The 22,202-nt window shown below is 41.7% G+C and overlaps 1 protein-coding gene across 2 annotated transcripts in view; it reads left to right on the forward strand.

Annotated features, from left to right (window-relative positions):
• Window positions 1-22,202, forward strand: part of Adamts12 (ADAM metallopeptidase with thrombospondin type 1 motif 12) — a 276,352-nt gene that overhangs the window by 123,204 nt on the left and 130,946 nt on the right. For both annotated transcript variants that reach the window (XM_029470142.1, XM_029470141.1), the window contains exon 4: window positions 21,890-22,086. In XM_029470142.1, coding sequence (XP_029326002.1) covers window positions 21,890-22,086 — 197 coding nt within the window. The remainder of the gene's footprint in view (window positions 1-21,889; window positions 22,087-22,202) is intronic.

Raw genomic sequence — 22,202 nt, forward strand, 5'->3', positions numbered from 1 at the left:
CTCCTCCCCTCACCACCCTGCCAGGCTTCCCACTTTCTGGGGCCTCAAGTCTCTCAAGGTTAGGTGCCTCTTCTTTCTCTGAGGTTTAACCAGGCAGTCCTCTACTGTATATGTGTCAGGGGCCTCGAACCAGCTGCTGTGTGCTGTCAGGATGGTGGCTCAGTATCTGAGGGATCTCAGGGGTCCAGATTAGTTGAGACTACTAGTCTTTGTATGGGGTCACACTCCTCCTCAACTTCCACCCTCTCTCTAATTCAACCACAGGGACCTCCTGACTTAAGTCCATTGGTTTGGGGTAAGTATCTGCGTTTGTCTCAGTCAGCTGCTTGTTGGGCCTCTCGGAGGACAGCCATGGTAGGCTCCTGTCTGTGAGCATTAGTAATGCTATGCACCCTTGAAAGGTGGGAGGTGGGGACCCTGTAGAATGTACCACAGGCCTTGGAGCCTCCCCCTTGATATGGATCCCAAGTTGGGATGGTCACTGGACCTCCTTTCCCCCAGTCTCTTCTCCATTTTTGTCCCTGCAGTTCTTTTAGATAGGAAAAATGCTGGGTCAGAGATTTTGACTATTGGGATGGCATCCACTTGATGCCCTTTCTTTCTACTGGAACTCTACAAGCTCCTTCTCCCCACTGTTGGGCATTTCATCTACGGCACCTCCCTTTGAGTCCTGAGAGTCTCTCACCTCCCAGGTCTCCAGTACATTCTAGAGGGCCCCACCACCTCCTACCTCCTGAGGTTGCATATTTCCAACCATTCTGCTGGCCCTCAGGGCTTTGCTCCTGCCCCGCTCCTAATATAGCTTCAGATTTCGAGCCTTTCGTTACATCTCTGGTTTAGAATTTGGGTTATTTGGCTAGAAGTTGTTTAAAGCCAAGACACAAGTCTTTACCAAGCCTTCAGCTTATTTTCCAACTGAAGCTGAGCCATGCCTTGTCATGAGATAGATCAAGCCACACCTATTCAGGATTTCACAGACAACCTTGCAAGTCATAATGCCAGACTAAAGTCACAGTGCCCAGCAGAAGAACACTGTGCAAGAGAGACTAAAACTCCTACCCCATGAGCTGGGAGTTCCAAGTGTCCCCGTCCTTCCCCGTGGCCTAAGTGAATAAACACAGGTCCTCACCTACTTCAGTGATTCTAGACTTCATGCTACCTCCATTCTTTACCCACCCAGTCAAGTGGTTCCTTACCTTTCCCATGCCTTTCCATACCAAGTCTTTCCCTCACCTTTCTTATCTTTCACATGTAAAGTTATTTCACACACAATCACATAACTGAGATCATCCCTCCATCCCAAGGGAAGCAAATTTGCCATTAAAGAGGCCTTTCTCTTTTCCTTTCTTCCTTGTGTAGATCTTTTTATCCCCAATCTTATATTGTCTGCCTTGGAAAATTCCTCCTAAAAGCATTTGAAAACACATTTGCCAGGACACTGTGCATTCAAGAGACAAATTGAGACCCACTTTCCTCACTCAGAGCCAGGCTCTGCCTTTAGATTGTTGCATCTTTTCTTTTTCCAGCCAACTCTTGTTAGATCAGTTCTTTAACATTTTATTCATTTATTCTTATTCCAGCTTTTAAATGTATGTGTCTGTGTGCTGTTGCATGCATTCGTGTGTGTGTGTGTGTGTGTGTGTGTGTGTGTGAATTTGTATGGGAAACCCAGGGCTGACATTAGATCTCTTCCTTGATCATTCTCCACCTTATTTTTGAAACAGGGTCCTTCAGGGAACCTGGAGCTCAGCAATTCAGATGCAAACACTGGTGGGCAAGCCCTACAGATCCTCCTGTTACTGCCTCTGCTTTGTTGGAATTGTGGGTCGTGCCTGGTTTTATATGTGAGGACTTCTGCTTATGCAACAAGCACATTGCAAGCAGTACCATCTCTCTAGTCCTGTTAGATCAACGCTAATGGAGTGTTTGTAGTATACCCAATTCAAGTTCTCTGCTTCAACTCATTTAATCCTTATAAAGCACTGTAAGAATGATACACATATGAGCACACAGAGACTGTGATGCACCCATAAAACTACTCAGGCTCAAACCAAAGTCTCAGCACTGAGAGGGGAAGTGCACACAAAGTCCCACCTCTAACCAAGAAGCTATTTTCCACTAATACCCAATGGGCAACAAGAAATCAGTTTTATCCAATGATGGGTCACAGCACATATCAATTATCCTCCAGGTCAGACCCCATGCTCAGGAGTATTTGGCTAACACAAAACTGACTCCGTTATTTTTGTGTCTACTTTTTGTTTTGTGGTGTTTGGGTATTTTTTGTCCTATTGGTGCTTTGTTTGTTGCAGCTTTTTTTGTTGTTTCTGAAAGGAGGGGGGGGGGAGTTGGTTGAGTAGGAAGGAATTAGTGAAGGGGAAAGAATATGATGAAAATATATTGTTTGAAGACATTTTAACTTAATAAACAAAATGAAAAAAATTCCAGAAATATGAACTCTGATATATCATCCTATTATAGATGAGGAACCGAGGCAGGGCAAAATAAAAGCCTGTGAAAATATCCAGAGTCACTAGGTAGTGCTAAGCAACAAACATGGATGAGGATCTTGGTTGCTTTGACTCTCATCATGGTATTCTTTGTACTAAATGGTAACTGTTTCTCTGGGAGTCATGTTAATAAGAACAACAAACCTAAACCTGCAGACATTTTCAGAAAGGATGCCGGAAGGACATTTGAGGAAATCACTGGTTGTATTTAATTATTGGCTCCACTTGTACATTTCTCAACAGTGGAAGGATGTGCTTGTGTATTTGTTGACACAGTTCCATTTTTCAGGAGAGTGACAGCAGGGAGTAGTGTTTTGGAGCCTGCAGTGGGTTTGGAAAGTACTGAGGTCTGTTTGTGCTGCACAGACCCTGAGGTCTGGAGTCCCCACTGGGCCAGCTGGACCTCACCAAGACTTTAATTTGGAGCATCCTGAGCCATTTGTGGATCCAAAATAGTTCACATGTGTTTGGAAAGGAAGCAAAAATGGCTAGTCAGCTAGAAACAGTTCTATGGTATTGAGCAGCAATGTAGAAGATACCTCCCCTTGGGAGGCATCAGTTACATACTGTCTTGAAAAGTTTCATGTTCATTTGGATGGGGAAATTGCGGTGTTAGAAAAGGGTCAGTCTCAATGTTCTGCAGACAAATCAAATGGGCCCAATTAGTGCAGGTTAAGATGTGGGTGTGAAAATTAACATCTGGGTACTATCTCTGGACATGGTATTATTTGAAAGTGGAGGAGGTAACAGTTTTAATTGAATCTTTTCTTGTTTCATTCTGTTCAAAACAGTGTTTCTCTGTGTGGTCCTGGCTATCTTGGAATTTGCTCTGTAGACCAGGTTGGCCTTGAACTTGTGGATTTGCCTGCCTCTGTCTGGAGAGTGCTGAGATTAAAGGTCCATGTAATTGAAACTTAGGGGCAAGAGAGAAGAGGTAGAAATGGCCACCCTATTTCTGAAGTGCTGTTCTCTGTTGCTTTTGATCTAGCTGTGTCACCTGACTCTGGTTGTCTAGTCAAGGTAGGCTCTTAGGCTCCTTGTCTGAATTCACTACGTGCAGGGCAATCTTTCCAATAGTTTCTAGAACAGATGGAGTCTTGTGTCTACCTTTGGCAGCCCTTCCTGCATTGGGAGGACTCTCTGTGTCTGTACACGTACACAGGCTCCTCATCTGGATACCAATGCAAATGTCACTCTTCAATAGTGAGTTTTCTTGATCACCTGCTTAAGACACATGCTTCTGCTATTATTTATTCAAGCAGTTACTTTCTGAGTTTTATAGGGCATATGCTAGCCTCTAATTTATATCCTCTTTCTCTTTCTCTTTCTCTTTCTCTTTCTCTTTCTCTTTCTCTTTCTCTTTCTCTTTCTCTTTCTTTCTCTTTCTCTTTCTCTTTCTCTTTCTCTTTCTCTTTCTCTTTCTCTTTCTCTTTCTCTTTCTCTTTCTCTCTCTCACTCTCTCTCTCTTTTTTATTACTATTTTTAATGTGTGTGATGTGTATGTGTGTAGACCAAATGCTGATGTCAGGTAACTTTTCTGTCACTCCCTACCTAATTTTTTGATATAAGGTCTCTCAATAAACCTGGATCTCACTGATTCAGCTATACAGCCTTGTCAGCATACCCCAAAGATCTCATTGCCATGCTCTCAGTGCTGGGATTCCAGGTGTTCAGAGCCAACCCTGACCTTTTACCCAATTACTGAGAATCTGAGCTCAGGTCCTCCTGTTTGGACAGCAAGCATTTTGCCAATTGGACCATTTCCTTGGCCTTACGTCTTTTCAATTAGGGTCAAGCTCCAAAGGATTGTGTCACTATTGCTTGTTGTGTTCGGTCCTTTCATTGTAAACACATGACTTATCCATGGTGAATGCTTCATAAAGACTTTGTTATTTGGTAATAGAAAACGGAAGCATGGCGCTTTTCCAGAGTGCTGTGTGAGAGCCCATTTTATGACCTGGGCCTCCTTAATTGGCTACTTCAGTCACAGAAACTGCATTAAGTATCAGCTGAACACAAGCCCAGCATGCTTTCCATTCAATGCCAGAGAAACAGGCTGTTTGGGGTACCAGTGATTTTATTCTACCCCACAAACCATCGAGGATACTTCTGATGTCAGATCCAAATTTCTCAAGTGTACATGAAACTTTTCATGATATCTGCTAGAAAGAGAAGAGCACTTCCATATGACTCCCTGAGCTCCATCTAATGTTTGCCTGTGGGTCTCTGCATTGGTTTCCATCCACTGCCAGATGAAGCCTCTCAGGAGATTGTTATGCTAGGCTCTTGACGACAAGAATAACAGACTATCATCAACAGTGTCAGGGATTAGTTCTTGCCTATGGGGTGGGTCTCAATTTGGGCTACTCATTGATTGGCCATTCCCTCTGTCCCTGCTCTACCCTTGTCCCTTCACATCTTGTGGGCAGGACACATTTTGGGTTAAAGGCTTTGTGGGTGGGTTGTTATCCTCATCATTCCATTGGGAGTCCTGCCTAGCTATAGGAAGTGGCCACTTTGGGATCCATAGTCCCCATTGCTAGACTAGTTTCAGCTAGAGTCACCCCCATAAGGCACCATGGGGCCCCATTTCCCCCATCCTGGCACATCTAAGAGATGCCCCCCACTGCCAATTTCTGTTCCCTCTCCTGTTCTCTCTCCACCTGATCCCCCCATCCCCTCCTCTCTCCACCCCTCTCCCACCCAGTTCCCTCCTCCTTTCCACCTCCTATTTTATTTCCTCTTCTGAGAAAGAATCAGCTATCCTCACTTGGACCTTATTATTTGACTTCTTTGGGTCTGAGGATTATAGTGAGGCTAAGTGGCTGATACCCACTTATAAATGAGTCCATACCATCCATGCCCTTTGAGGTCTGGGTCACCTCAGGCAGGATGATCTGTTCTAGTTCCATCCATTTGCCTCCATCTCTTGTAGACAGAACAAATTTTGGTCAAAACTTTTGTGGGTAGGTTGGTGTCCTTATCTCTTTACTGGGGGTCCTATCTGGCTACAGGAGGTGGCCTTTTCAGGTTCCATATTCCCACTGCTAGGAGTTTTTCCCACACACTTCTGGGGAAGACTGAGGTACCTGAATAAAATAGGTGTTCCACGGGAAGAACAACAAAATCAACTAACCTGGACCCTTGGGGGCTCACACAGACTGAACTGCCATCCAAAAAGTGAGCATGGACTGGACCTAGGAGCCCTACACATATGTAGTAGATGTGCAGTATAGCTTGATCTTCATGTGATCCCCCAACAATTGGAGCAGGGGCTGTCCCTGAATCTGTTGCTTGCCTGTGGATCCCATTCCCCTAACTGGGCCACCTTGTCTGGCCTCAGTGAGAGAGAATGCATCTAGTCCTGCAGTGACTTGATGTGCCAGGGTATCGGTGATACACAGGGGCATTCCCCTTCTCAGAGAGGGGGGATGGAGGGAGAATCTGTGAGGGGGGAGACTAGAAGGAGAGGGGGGCTGATTTGTGGATGTAAAGTGAATACATAAAATAATCAATGAAAAAATGAAAGAGATGGAAGGGGGCATAAGTTAGATGATAATTAAAGATTAAGGAAACATTAACAACTGAATATGAATTAGAAAAACCTATTATGAAATTTGAAGACGCAACTATGACCTGTTTCAGGGATCATGCTAGAAGTATTTTTCTTTGCAAGTGTTTTAAGATACTAAGTTTGTTTTACTTGATCTTCAGCACATCAATTTAAAATTTGTGGTTGAGTAATAAAATACTTATATAACCACAAAAAGAAAGAGAAGAACCACAATTTAGAAATGAGGAATTATGTTCAGAGAGTTTAAAAGATTTTGTCAGTGTCAGTGGGAAGGACAGGAATCTAAGATTTGATTTGTGTGAATCTCTCATTGTACCTTCTCCCCCCAACCCCAAAAAACACAATACTTGTTTTATTAATTGTTTTTATGGTAGATTAATTTCCATATACCTTAAGTTTCTATACAGACCTCTTGTTAAACTACCCTACAATTCAATTATACTCTTTTCCTCTTTGAATATAAGTCTACATTTGTGGATAAGTTTGAGTTCAACAGCCACACAGTTGGTTTTTTTTTTTTTTTTAAAGCACATCAGGATATTGTCTGAGTGAAAATGGAAAACAAACGGGAGCAGACACATCTAACTGCACTATAAATAAATCACATTAGCATAGAGCAGTAAAGAACCCACCTAACTCCAAGCAGTTCTGACTGTGTTGTGAAGCCAACAGAAAGATGTATATAAATAGCGTTCTCCAGTCAGTAGACTAGCTTTTGTGCAGAGATATCAGTTAGCAATTCTAAAACTTGAAGTGCCAAGTGGCTAGGAAAATAAGTAAATATATTGTAGATATCAGCAGGGGTGGGGGAGAGCAATAGCCAAGAACAGAAATACAAAGGAAAGGGGGAGTCGAGTAATCTGTTTGGTGATGGATTAGAAACAGGGGTGATAGCATAGATTCATATATATAAGAACTGTGTAGATAAGAACAGAGAGAGAGAGAGAGAAGGAGGAGGACAAGAGGAGGAAGAGGAGGAGGAGCTGGGGTATTGGGTAGGCAGAAGACAAAGGTAGCTCAAAGGAGACTGTAGGCTTTGGGGGAGCAAGGAGTTGACATTTATTTGGCGCTTTTTGTTTGCTGAGTTGTATGATAGACACACCTTGCTAACCTCACTCTACAGGCAGAATACTGATGTCACATCCTATCATCATCTGAAACTGCTGCTTCCAGCTCTCATGGTGCTAGATGGGTACCAATAATGTGGCATTCGATACACACACACACACACAGAATATAAACATTATAGAAAATGAGCATGTGTGTGTGTGTCTCTCTCTCTGTGTGTGTGTGTGTGTGTGTGTGTGTGTGTGTGTGTATTTTCCCTGGTTTTCGGCTGAGAGAGTAAGAAGCTTGTTTTCATTCAGTAACATGAACATCTCTAGCACACAGTTCTTGGTTTCTAAGGCCCTCCTTGTCAATTGTGATGGCACACACTGGTTGGATAGGTTAAAGGGGCAAAGGCAGTAGAATAATGAGTTCTAATGTCATTCATTTTCTATGAAAAGAAACTCCTTTGCAAAAGAAGTGTCTACTTCCAGGACTGGCATAGAAAACACGAAGAGTCAGGAACCAGGCAGCAAGAGTGTGAACCATGATGACAGTCTATAGGGTCAAATTCAGTGAGCCCCCAGAAACCAAAGCTCAGGCCACTTAATCAATGAAACAAAAACAAATGACAAGATGGAGTTATAATCTAGCAAATAAAATAAATGTACAAATAAGTGTCCATATTTTACAAACACAACACTTAAAGAATGGTGGTGATGAGACAGTTGTTCCTTACCATGGGGTTCCTTTTCACAAATACAAATAAAATGGTAAAAAAATTATTCGGCAAAGCTATAGTTTGGAAAGTAAGGATTGCCCATTTTGACTGAGACTATTGTGTAAAGCACATAATGAGAAACAAGAGCTCTTAATAATTTAATAATTCCAGTGTCTCCTCATGAAGTGTTCACGAATTATAGTTTGACTAATTAGCAACTTTAGAGCAGAGAAATCTGCCAAGCATTGCTTGCTCAAGTGATAAGAGGCCGGAAATTAATACAGTAATGGGAAGGATGGGGTGTTTCAAGCAGGACAAGCAGCATCTAGAAATAGTCAAGAAATACAAATAAACAGATGCAAGAGACTGAGAAAGAGAAAGAAAAGATAGGGCGGGGGAGTTGGGTAGGCAAAAGGTATGGTTAGTTTAAAAGAGAGTGTAGGCTGTGGGGAAGCACGGGGTTGACATTTAGTTAGCATTTATTGTATGTGGGGTTCTGTGTTAGACACATCTTGCTAACGTCAACTTACAGATAGAAAACTTAAGTCACATCTTCCAGAACATCATCCAGAACTGCCGATTCCAGCTCACTTTGTGCTCCACGAGTGCTAATGCCGTGGCATTACTAACTGTAGAGTGCCATAGATAGTCCTGGGTGAAGTATGTGGTTCAAAATATGGGAAAGCCATGGGGAAAGAATGAATTGGGACTTCATCTCACATAATATGTGAACGCAATGGGAGTATAAGTAAGGCAAGCAAAACAATGGGAGAGAATGCTTGCAGACCATTGTATCTAAGGAACTGCAACTCTCTGGCAAAAGAAAGAGGACGGAAAATCCCCAAATAGCATAATTTAAGAAACTGGGTAAATCGCCTTAATAGGCTTTTATCTAAAGACACAAAAGTGGCCAATACATATATTAAAAGAGCAGACAGCCTCAGTAATCAGGGCAATGCAAGTCAAAGTCACACTAAAATGCCATGTCACACATGTAGCAATGGCTTTTATCAAAAGAAACACAGCTACTAAGTGCTGGAAAGAAGAGGAAGAAAATCAGACACCACTTTTACCCAGCTGGTAGGGACATAAATCGGTGGCAGTCACTGTGGAAATCTTACCGTAGTGTAGTTTCTTAAAATGTAAAAGTCGAATTGCAATTTGATTCAACAAACTGACATCTGGGGATGCTGCCAGGGGAACTGAAATCTGAATCCCGAGATGTTCCCACATGTGGTGAACAGGCTGGAGGGATGCAGTGAAGACGGCATACCCTGCGGCCAGCTGCTAGAGAGGACTTCTGGCGAATGCATGCTCACGCCGAGGCACCAGAGTCTCACATCTGTATAAAGGGGGATTTTTCAGGAATCTGTGGAACTCAGAGCTTTCTGTGAGGTGTTCTGAGTCTGTTTTTTAAAGGAGTCTGTTTTTCATTCTGCTTGGCTGAGTGAAAGGTTTGTATTTGTAGCAGAAAATCCTCTGCATAGTTAGGGGGAAAGATACTCTTCCTGCCGAGTAGAGTTTATCAGGTTTGACTTTAAAAAAATAGGTGGATTTCTGAGTTCAAGACCAGTGTGGTCTACAGAGTGAGTTCCAGGACATCCAGGGCTACACAGAGAAACCCTGCCTCAAAAAACTAAACAAACAAACAAACAAACAAATAAAACAAGACAAAACAAAACAAAAAAAACAATACCTTTGAAATAGAAACAATACCTTTGGCTACTCATGTGTCTTTATAGCATTGCTTTTTTTTTTTTTAAAATCAATGAAAAAGTTACTTTATTAGATTAATAATGACTAAGATTTGAGAAACATGGTGACAACAGGAACATCACAGTGCCTAAGTAAGAAAACATCAACCTCTTTGTCTTGAGACAAATGAGAAAACAGTTAACTTTCTTAATGTATACAAAAGAAATTGATTTTTAAATAACTTAATTCTTAATGTGTTCAATGTTGTGATATAATTTTAAAAGCTGATTAATCCACATAAAATTATCTATAATACATTTTTATACATTATATACAAACATTTGCTTATCCCAATTTGTTTACTTGGAGAATATGTTGTACATGTGCATATTTATATTTTTTAATTGGGTATTTATTTCATTTACATTTCCAATGCTTTTACTGCTGTATTTTCAGTTTTCTGATTTTTTATATATTTATTTGGTACATAGTAAACACAAAGCATATGTAAATAAACTGAGTACTACGTAGTGCTTAAAGATATTATGCCATCTATAGTGTTTAAATCAAGTTAGACTGATAAATATCCAAAAAGCTATGGTCATATAACTTTTAAAAACACCTACTTTTCTAGCGTTTGGAATTTGCCACAAGCTATTATACACTATAACCCGACTTTGTATTCAGATACCAGAAATACCTATGCATATCAAATTGTAATTTAGATCCATTGGCCACCCTTTCCGAAGCTTTCCCTACGTCTTCCCCCTGGCCTCTGCCAGCCACTGTTGAACTTTGCAAGAGTCCACATTGTGGAAGACCATGTGCACCCATTATCTCACTGATAACTGGCACCTGCTTCTGTGCACACTGATTGAATCTCCTTCTTAGGGGACATATAGCATTGCTTTTTAATTGAGAGAGCTAATTCATTCAAAGTGCAGTCCACTGGTGGACTCTATTTATTCAGGAGCCAGGGAGCATTCTGGGTATTCTGTTTAATTTACAGCCATTTTTATTTATGCCATCCTATGTCCTCAGCATTAAAAACTACAGAAGGCTATGGAAATTATCCAATAGGACAACTTAGAAAGATACAGGTTTCTTTGGTGGTTGAGTCTTTACACACACACACACACACGTCCCCAAAAATTCTATGGCAAACCAAAGAAGCTGGGCTGATTCTAGACCAAAAGCCCAACATTGATTTACATAAATCAATACCTTTACCATTTGGTCAGTTTTGCTTCTCCCATAAAGGGTAATAGGTTGTTAACTACTTGGAACATCATGCTTTTTAAGGTTCTGTTTGTAGCCATGCAGTGTTGCATTAACCACACTTCTTGTGTGGGATAGGTGTGGGGGTGGGGTGGGGAGGGTCTTCAGTATTTTAGCCTCTATGAGTACTCAGAAAATCCACTGGAGCCAATCCAAGCAAAAGAATACCTGAAAGGTTGCTGTCAGTGGTTGTAAGTTGACATTTATAGGAAACCAGGAAATGACAAGCTTTAGGATTTGTGGCTGAGAAGATTTCTCCATCTTCATTTCAGATGGCTTAAGCTAGGCTGTGGGGACTTGTGCTGTCAGTCACGTGTGCTTTGTGCCTTTCAGCTGAGTTTCCACAAGTCAATTTCTAGTTTGCAAAGGGCCTAGGTGAGTAGGTTCAACTCTAACTCTGATCATCTGAAAGGTCTAGATGTGGTCTTCATGCCCATGGTATGTGGCAATACTAAAGTGCCTTTGCCCTGGCCTAGGTGGGTTTATGTACATGTATGTGTGTATACACACACACACACACACACACACATTAGGTTTACGCTATATGCAACATCAAAGCCTGAGGAGCCTCTCAGTAACTCTAAAACTAAGAATTGAATGGCTTCCCAGAGCTGCTTCCAGGGTTAGTCTGTATAACTTGTTGTCAGTGCCCTGAGGAAGTGATAACTGCTCTGTGTGACCTATGCTGATGTGAAGGTGTGGAGGGACTCATCAGATTACATTAACTTTTAAGCCCAAATTAGAGGGACGGAAGACTGAGGTTTTGGATAGGAGTTGGAACGTTTTCCCACTGGAATACCCAGAAGGGAACATAGGCTCTCAGAGCCAGATGTTGGGAAATAGAGCCTGGAAAATTTTGTCTCATGCATGAAAGTTCAGCCAGGATATTTGTAGCCCAGTTGTATTTGATTAAACTTATCTTGTTTTAAATTATCAATACATTACACACACACACACACACACACACACACACACACTGGGATTCTATTTTGCAAGGTGGCTTTGTCATGATAATTTCTCCACCATGTCTTCAGTCCTGAGGTTGCTATTCTTGGTGCCCAGCCTACTTCTTCAAGCATGAAATACAGACCCAAGGTCAAGACTCTCTGATATCAGCTGTACAGCTGAGACATTGGCTCTGGGGTAGGTATTGGGATAGTTAGAATATTTCAGGATGGTTGAAATATGTGTAGTTTCTGCTATCAATATAGAGCTTAGACCTTTTTAATGAAAATTTTATTAAACTAAATTTAGACTCAAAAACGGTAGTAACTATAATAAAGAAATTTCATGCGCCCTCTCCTCAGTTTATTCCAGTGGCAACATCTTATAAAACAATACAGGCTCACCGTCAGGACATTGAGCCCGACAGAATCCACTAGGATCATGTGTATAACTAATTCTCTGCAGGTTTGTCCAGTGTGTAGTTTTGTGCATACAATAGTCCAGACATTGTGCTTTTCCCTGACAAGGCTCCTACTGCAAGCTATACCAATCTTCTCACCATAGCCCCCTGTTTCTCTGTGCTCACTTTTGAAAACCCCTAATTTTAATGTATAACAATTGTCATTAAAATTATTGTAGAAACAGACCCATAGCATAGAATCTTCTAGGGTTGGCTTGTTTCATTCACAATCCTTTTCTGGACAGTGGTCTCGCTTTCTGTTGCTGAGTCTTCTGTGCACTACAGTGTTTTAGCCCAGGGTTGGGTTTGGCTATCATGCTCGAGGCTGCTATAGTCATTTGCTATATTCCTTTTATGTTACCATGCATCTCCATTCTCTAGAATAAATGGTCAAGAATCTAGTGAATGTATGGCAATTGAATGTGTAGTTTTATAAGATATTACCAAACTGTTTTCCAGAATAATTGTGCCATTTTGTACTCGCAGTGTGTGAGAGTGTTAGAGACTCCAGTTTCCACATCCTCAGTATGCTGTGTATTTTCTTTTTGTCTCTTGCCTTTCTAGTAGATGTGTAGCAATGTCTCCATTGTGTGTGTGTGTATGTGTGTGGGTGTATGTGTGTGTGTGTGTTTTCTTAAATATGTCTTAGTTGAGATAGTACTATGTTGTGGAACTTTTTAATCCCAATCCAGGGTTTCTACCCAGACTTGCTCATTAAGTTCCTGAATAAAGACACACAAGTTTTATTATTTACAATAAGCCTTTTAAACAGCACCAGAGATAGGCACATATCTACCTCTATGCTTTTAGAATCTACTTTCCTATGGATAACCCCAAGTTATCACTTACTATGTTTCATCTGGGCTGCTTTTAACTCCATTGGCCATCCCTCAGGGCCATGATCTCTTGGACTCATCTAACCCATGTCAGCTTCTCCTCCATTCACTTTCTTCTCTCCCTCATGGTTCTCTTCCAACCTCTAGCCCAGGAATTCTAAACCCAGCCTATGTCTCTTCTGCTCAGCTATTAGCTGTTGGCATCTTTATTCACCAGTCAGAAATAACTTGGGGCAAGGTCACTTAGCATCATTTAGGTCTGTCTATCTGTGGACTCTCTCATCTCTGGGTCAACCATGTCTTGAGGAATCTGTATTAGCATTAGATAGACTACAAGCAACATTAGGCCAATGGACTACAGAATTATATAATTTCTGCCTCCTTTCCTACTTTCCCACTTCTCCTTCTCCCATGTTCCTTTATACACTCTCAAGGAGATAGTCTCCTTTCCATTGATATTAATGCAACACACACACACATTCCTGATAGCTGGATGTCAAATTGTCTTTTTGCATGATTTTGTTTTTGCTGTGTTACATGTTCTCTTCATATCTTTTGATTATTTTCCACGGGTTGGTTCTTTGTTTTTGCTTTCATTGACAAGCTTTTATTCCTAAGTTTAGAGAATCTTTGTGTTGTTTTGATACTAATTTGCTCATCTAATGCTAATCACCTCCAAAAGTACCCTTCTCCAGGAAAGTCTCTTCTGGAACAGCATTTCCTTTTGGACACAGATTTGCCTGTCTTTGACAGGTGAGGATTTCCATTGTCAGCCTTCTTTAGTCCTGGGGCTCAGAGATGGGGGGATGTGTCAAGGAAAGCCTAGTTTTAGCAATGAGAAGTGGATGATTCACTAAGAAAACATTTAGCTCATTAAACCTAGATGTTAGATATATGTTCCTGAGTGAGTGAAGGAACTTTCAGGACAGTTGAAGATGGGGTCGGCTCAGTAAAATTCAGATGTCCATCATAGGCAACCCCTGACTATTAGCCTGTGGACTTGGCATATCTTAGATGGTTGTTCTGGTCAATATAATATGGCTAGTTCTCTCTGAGTGATCTTCTCCCATACCAAGACATTTATCTAAAGACTGTTCAGACCAATGCATTTTTTTCTGCCCACTGACAGGGAAATACACTCTCTCATTCTGGCAGTAACTCCTCCCCAGAGGGAGGTAGAGAGACAAGAAGGATGTCTCTGGGCATATTTAGTACTGTCATGTGCTGTGACATTATTTCTGTGGTGTCCTGAACAATCCTTTCTTCCTTTCAATAGAGAATGGACATGGAACAAAGATGCCACCAACGTACTGCTTGGTGAGCCAATGAGTTTGTTAAGGCTACTTACAGGAGAAAAGTGATTCTATGGCAGCTGTATCCCTGAAAGCTCACCCCAGCATGGATGAGAACTCATGACACCTGGGAACCTGGAGTTCACTGCACAAGTTTCAGGCAGCTAGGCCGGTTAGAGACTCTCTTTCAGGCAACTGAGTTGTTCTGAGCCTCTTTCTGGTAGCTTGGCTGATCAGCTTCTTCTTGGTAGCTCACAAGAGTATCTTCCTGAGGTCCTTACTGCTTACATAGCTTTGGGTACAGAAAGACCCAGCATACCTGGTGAGATCCGGGAACAACCTGAATCTTTTGATTTGCTTATTTCCTGAAGTGAATTTCCTGTGCTTCCCTACAGGATGGGATGCTTCATCTCCCTTTAAAATACCCCAAGTCTTAAGCATCTTCCCTTCAAAATGGAGTGTTTTATCTTAGAGGAAATTGCTATATGACATGGTTGGTGCTTTATCAGCTTCCAGTCTAAGTCGAGATGGCCTTTGTGAGGGAGATTCAGGGCTTTTTAAAACCAACCATCAGAACGATGCTAGGTCCAATGTCCTGTCCTGCTTGTTGTGGTCATTGTCTTAAGACAGCTGTTTAACTGATGAGTCTTGCATCACTCAAATGTGGCCCCTGTCTCCTATGAAGAACGAGTAAAGAATCTCATGTACTCACTCATCAGATACCTGTTGTTAACTTAAAACTTCCTGGTCTTGATTTACACAAATCACTGAGACACAGTCCAGGTCTTGTAAAGTCTTTCCTCTCAGGAGGCTGCTCAGTTCAATCAATAGGCTGATCCAAGCTGAGAACTTTAAATAAAGCACAGAGCTTTGTGGTAAAGGAATTAGCAGTGAAAAAGCCAATTATATTTACCACACCTAGTAGTAGATAAAAGCCAGCCTTTGGTTTACAGGAAGGGACATACATTATTTGATTGTAACATCATTTTGACCTTTACTGCAGGGGAACAAACTACAGAATTTCTCTTTTTCCTGGGGGATAGAGAGGTTTTTATATCCTCCAAGAAAAATGGTCCAAGAGTGCTGAGAATATAAAGTCCCTGAGTATTATAATTTATATTTCCTGTGTTTCCCTTGCCCTGATATTCCTTGTCAGGCTTGTGGTATTCTTAACAAACTGTGTTCAGTACCTCTAGACTACTTAGAAAACATGGCAGCAAACTATGTTATAGTCTAGATCATTCCTTATGCCACATAAATGTTTTTTTTAAGTAAACTCACAATTTTATAAATATAGTGAAGTTGAATTATATTGTAAAAAAAAATGACACAAAATATTACCAACTCGATATTTTGAAGTATGGAACACTCTGTGGGAAACTTAAAATTTCTAGTTAAAGATCTTTTTAAAAAGATAGTACTTAGGGATGATGAGGTGACTCAGCAGGTCAAGGTGCTTTGTGACAAGACCATCAACCTGAGTTTGATTCCCAGTCCACAAGGTAGAAAGAGAGAACCAACTTTTACGGTGTGTCCTCTGACCTCATGCCATGCCATACATGTATATACATAAAATATGTAAGTAAATGCAAAAAGAATGAAAACCAGCTTGGTATAATGCAGTTAGTACACTAGTGATGGGGGTCGGGAGGAAGAAAGGGAGGAAAGAGAGAGAGAGAGAGAGAAAGAGAGAGAGAGAGAGTCAAATGCTCTAAAGTGGAGATGGAGGCACCTGGCCTCTGGGATCTCTGGATAAGAGATAGTACTAGTAACATGGAAAATGGGCATCAAGGCTGACACTTTAGCTGACCCATGGCAAGGTTCATTTTGTTGGTGGCCTGTAGATAGGAATGGAGTTAATATACCCTCAAATTGCGATGCACAGAGTTAAAAGAATTGGTTCACAGTTACCCAGGGAAGGAACTACAGTGAGAACCAACCGAATCTCAGCCCTCTTGCTCAACACTATCATGAACAGACCTTGAAGTTTATTCGTCCAGGAGAAACTCGATGAGTAGCAAATGCCCCTTTAATGGTGAATTTCCAGAGACAACATCTTGGCCTTGTAAAGACAAAGCAAGCGCTACTCCGAGAAGGTGTCCTGGCCCCAGCTTTTGTGTACAAGAGCGCTCTATATTCTTAGGGTAAAAGAATCAAGGAAGGGCATTTAGAGATGGTTGGAGCTGACTGGCATCTTTCTATACATATTGTTTATTGATCCTAATCCCTATAGGTGTAACCTGGAACATTGGTGAATTCCAACACCTAAAAGACCCTCTACCTTCACAAGTTTTCTCATTGCTTCCTCTGTTCCCTAGGACATGAAACTTACTTACTGCTTTAAGTTTTTATTTTAGCCTTTCCTTCAAACATAAACTATGAAAAAAGATCCCCAAACCTGCTATGATAATGGGAATGGTGGATTGTATCAAGGAGCTCTCCACAGAGAGAGCATAGTGCTAATACCACCTGTGAGGCTGTTACCAGATCTACTGTTGTCTGAGTTGAAAAATCATATGTTTCTTCCACCCATGTGTACTTTCCAGCAGTGTCCTATTGCACACACTTGCACACCAACTTCTTAGAAGGAAGTGGACAATGGCTTTTTGTAGCAGAGTTGGCACTGTTGCTATCCACCTCCATCAACTATGCAGCCAGGGGTATTGATCTCTTCAAGCTGGCTTTGGGCACACTTCCAGGTGCCTTAGATAGGATGCTCATTTTGAATGCATAGAAAGTTTGCCTCACTCACTGTGGCTTAGGTAATTAAGTATCTGTCCTTCGGAACAGGTCACCATTGAAGTAACTACAGCTGCCTGAAGATAAACAGATGAGGCGTCATAAGCCTAAACATTGACAGCTCGTAGATGTCCCAAACAAATATCCCCCAGGCTTAGGGGTGGAGAGACTATATAAGCATTAGGAAAAATAAAATGAAGTCCTCCAGAGCTCAGAAGTTTGGATGCTGTCCATACTTTGTTGAGAATACATCTCAGAAGCAGAAGGAAATGATGGACAGTGGGAAACTTCGTAACATAGCAACTTTAAATAGAATACAAACAAAAGAGACATTTTCAGATCCCTTCAAATAGTCAATAATCAGAAGGAGATGAGAATATAGAACAATCGGATACATTATTGTTTTATAAATTGCCCATCTTGCTCATCGCCAGCTCTGGATAGGAAAAGCAACTCAATTGATTTGATATCTCATCCCACACGTGTTTTCCTTTTTCTTACCCTCTTATAGAAATATGCTGACACAGTCCTCACAATGTAGACCAGATGTGAAGGAGGCAGCTGGGGGCAGAATAAAGACAAAAAGCTAGATAGTCAAGCAAGTGGGTAATGAATCCCACATGCTCAACCACTGACAGAACCCTGTGGACACTCTGCCTTCAGCTCAGTGACTGGGAACTGTTGAGTAACTCGGAGACTCGCATCTCATCCATGACAGCATGCAGGGCTTCCCATGGTCATTTTGTCCTCATCAGTGAGTTTTTACTGCTGAACATGATTGCAAAAATAATTTAATCCTGAACAACTGCCTTTCCTGTGAAGTCTGGAGCTGTCCATATGTGAAAGACAACCTTGTTGCAAGTCTCAAGTCAGGAACCGAGCACATAGTTTGCAAAGTTCTCTTGCCACTGAGACTTGGTTTTAGTGCTAGCAAAACTTGTGCTGTGTGGCATGTCCCTGGGGGAAATGCAGCTTTTCAGACATAGCAGCCTGAGAAGGGTGGGTATTAAATCACTGCTGATGTCTTTTATAGACACCTGCTCTCTGTGAGGGAGCTATATGGAAATGGAAAAAATGTCTCTTTTCTGAACTGGAGGGAGACACCTACTACCTATCTCTTCAAGGACTTCAAGCTTTCATCTAAGGGTTTTCTCTCCTCCTGGTGGAGGATACTACTAGGAATAAAAATTCTTACTAAGCAGATTCACTGAGGAAAGTGAAGAAACAAGAAGTGGGCCACCAGAGTTTGGATGTGGCATGAACCCCAGAGGACCATGTATCAAGCCTTAGTCCCTAGATGAATGAGCATAATGGAGATAAGCACTGATTTTTTTTTTAAAGATTCACTTAATCTTGGAAAGACTTGAGGCCCTAGGGAAGGGGGAGTCCTGATGGGCATTGGAAAATGGGATTAGTAACTGTGGGACGGGGAACTTAGAGGGGAGGGAAACAACTGGAATGTAAATAAATAAAATAATAAAAAGAGAAAGAAAAGAAAAGAAAAGAAAAGAAAAGAAAAGGGGAGGGGAGGGGAGGGGAGGGGAGGGGAGGAGAGGAGAGGAGAGGAGAGGAGAGGAGAGGAGAGGAGAGGAGAGGAGAGAAGAGAAAAGAAAAGAAAAGAAAAGAAAAGAAAAGAAAAGAAAAGAAAAGAAAAGAAAAGAAAAGAAAAGAAAAGAAGGGGAAGGGAGAGGAGGAGAAAGGAGGCAGGGGAGAAAAGAAGATGAGATGAAAGGCTGGTTAGGAAGCAGAAGTGGACCAGTAGGAGTGAGGAAGACAAGGAATTTTGAGGGTAAGTGCAATCAAATTAATTATATACATGTATGAAAAGTTCCAAATTGACTTCATATTGTGTATAATTAATTAATTCTAGTAAAAATAGTGACAAAAAGAGTCTCCTCTGTCAGCGACTCCAAAGCTTGGGCTCAGTGGAAAAGCCCTGTTCACACTTGCACTTTAGGGGTGTGCTGCCTCAGGATGGAGAGGGGAACCAAGAAAAAGTGGTTCCATCCAACCCTTGTGGGTAGGATTCCTTTGTATAACCAACCCTGCTACAGCCCCTTCCAAAAAGAAAAAAAAAGAAAGAAAGGAGGTAGGAGAGGCTGTGTGGCTGAGTGCCTGGCTTATCCAGATTTGAAAACAGCATGTTGAAACACTTCCATAAGCTTCCAAGAAGAGAGGAGAGACCAGCAGGGGATAAGGATGGGTATGAAAAGTTAAGAATCACTGGTCACCTTGGAACTTATCTTTGAATAGATAAGAATTTAACCATTTTCCTGCGTCTAAACCTCTCCCTCGATGTTTAAGTAACCTTGGATTGTTTTTTTATAAAAGTATAGCTTCATTAGTTTTAAGAAAAACCCCAAATCTCAGAATTGTGGCTTACTTAGACCTGGTGGTGCTTCGCGTCTATTGTTTAAATGTGTGCCACCTTAACATACACAGTGAAGCCAAGGAGTTAATGCCAACATAATGAGCACTGGGGATAAAACCAAGAAGCTGGGTTTAGCTATCTCAAAAGTATGAGGCACAGCCTCAAGTGGCAGCTTATGTTAGACACTTCCAAACACTAATGAGTGGAAATTGCAGAGAAGCAGGTCTTAGCCCATGGCAGGAGAGACTCTCCCAGCTGAGCAAGATACCGTGAGCCTGTGAGCATGCCTCACACACTGGAAATGCGCTGGTCAATCCTTTATGGATCACCAGAGATTAGGGTGAGAATATGAAGTTTGCCTCTTGACTCTCGTGTTCTGTTCGGGTGCCATGTTATGTACATCCCGGAGCTATGGGGTGTCCATAAGGGACAGACAAGAGATGGGTAAGAATGTCTTCCTAAGAGGAATCTTCAAAGACTGGTGTGTTGGATAGCTTTGTGTCAACTTGGCACAAACAAAAGTCATCTGAGAGGAGGGAACCTCAATTAAGAAAATCCCTCCATAAGATTAAACTGTAATTAAGTATGTATGGCGTATTAGGAATATTAGTGATTGATGGGGTATGGTCCAGCCCACTGTGACTGATGCTGTCCCTGGGATGGTGATTCTGGGTTCTATAAGGAAGCAGACAGAGTAAGCCAAGTTGACCAATCCAGTAAGCAGCACCCTCCATGGCCTCTGCATCAGCTCTTGCCACCAGATTCCTGCCCTGTTTGAGCTTCTGTCCTGGCTTCCTCAGTGATGGACTGCAACGTAGATATGTAAGCCAAATAGATCCTTCCTTTCCCATGTTGCTGTGGTCATGGTGAATCATCATAACAGTTGAAACTCAAACTAAGACAACTGGATCATTACCTCTTGCTCAGCCCAACCACTTTTGCACACGTGTCCTATCAAGCCATCTTTCCTCAATTGCCTAAGTCCACAGTCCACTGTAGCATTTTAGACTTGCCTATCACTTGGGTTGAATGCTCACTGCCCAGAGGGTGAAGCAGTGGTTTTATTCCATTTTGGCTTTCTGTAGACCCCTCTCAAGTTAACAAGCGATGCTTGTATCATCCTGCCATTCAAGGCTGATTTATACAGCCTTTTCTAATTTCCCTTATTAATGCTACAGCTTCATTTAGATTAAGCTTTGTAGACCATGATCCTCACATACCAAATGTCTCACACGTGAAAGCCTGAGTCACCTTGATAACATCACTGTGGTTCTTTGAATCCTTTTCAGTTTCTCGATTCAGAGCCCCGAGCCTTCTGCACTTTTCTGGTTGACCTCTTCTCCTGTTTTATGTGAAGTCATATCCACAGGAATATTGTATTTAACATGAAAGTGCATTAATGTGAGACAAAAATCCTGGGTCATTTACTGACTGAATCAGCACTATAATTTTTGGAAATGCATTAACCAGCTGTTGTGTGCATCAGGCCTTCACATTTGTAAAATGGAAAGAGGAATACATATGTCAAATATTCATGAGGCTAAAATGTGACATTTAAGTCCTAGTATACTTACTGCCTTGCCTGTGGTAAACACTGAATAATTTAGAGGAAGATGACAAGAAAGAGAAAACTCCAATGAGAGAGAGAGAGAGAGAGAGAGAGAGAGAGAGAGAGAGAGAGAACAAGCAGAGAGGCAGAGACAGGAGACAGAGAGACAGAGAGACAGAGAGAATGCACACACACAACCCAGAGCATCATACACGCTAAGAAAGCATTTGACCACTGAATTGTACCCCCAACCTTTTAACAGTTCATTTAGAAACAGGAACTCTCTTTGGTAGCCTGAGATAGCCTTGAAAATGCCATTCTCCTACCTTAACTTCTGGTAATCAGGATGACAGATGTGCCCACTGTGATCAACTGTTATATGCTTTCACAGTGAAAGACATATTCACTGAATGACTCACAACATTGTTTTATTCTTTTTTTATTAGATATTTTCTTCATTTACATTTCAAATGCTATCCCCAAAGCCCCTTGTAACCCCCCCACCCCCTGCCCTGCTCCCCAACTCACCCCTCCTGCTTCCTGGCCCTGGCATTCCCCTGTACTGTGGCATATGAATTTCACAAGACCAGGGCTGACTAGGCCATCCCCTGCTACATACACAACTAGCATTTTAAAAGAAATATTTCTTGAACATCCTTGTAAGATTCCAGTTTGAGTAATTTTGCTCAAGGTCATTTAAATTGATCTTATCTTCTGTCCCACCCAGATACATGAGACCATTTCACTTGTTATTAAGTATAAATTAAACACATAGCCTTGGATTTTTACAAATACAAGTTAAGGGTTTTATATGCCAAATAATTAGGTTTATACAATTAGCTTTCTCACTCTGTCTTCTGTTTAATGTTCAGACAGTCTTGATAACTCTGTGAAGCAAGAGCTACAGCGGGAGAAGTGGGAGAGGAAAAACTTGCGGAGCAGAAGCCTCTCCCGACGTTCCATAAGCAAGGAGAGATGGGTGGAGACCCTCGTGGTGGCCGACACGAAGATGGTAGAGTACCACGGAAGCGAGAACGTGGAGTCGTACATCCTCACTATCATGAATATGGTATGATAGACTGAGTGAGGGGACAGCAGTGACCGAAGAGATGCCCTTAAAATGTTCTTCCTCCTCATCAAAAAGTATTCTTGCCAGGCAACATGGTACCAACCTGTGATCCCCAA

This window comes from Mus caroli, chromosome 15, assembly GCF_900094665.2.
Source record: "Mus caroli chromosome 15, CAROLI_EIJ_v1.1, whole genome shotgun sequence".
In the NCBI taxonomy this organism is placed as follows: domain Eukaryota; kingdom Metazoa; phylum Chordata; class Mammalia; order Rodentia; family Muridae; genus Mus; species Mus caroli.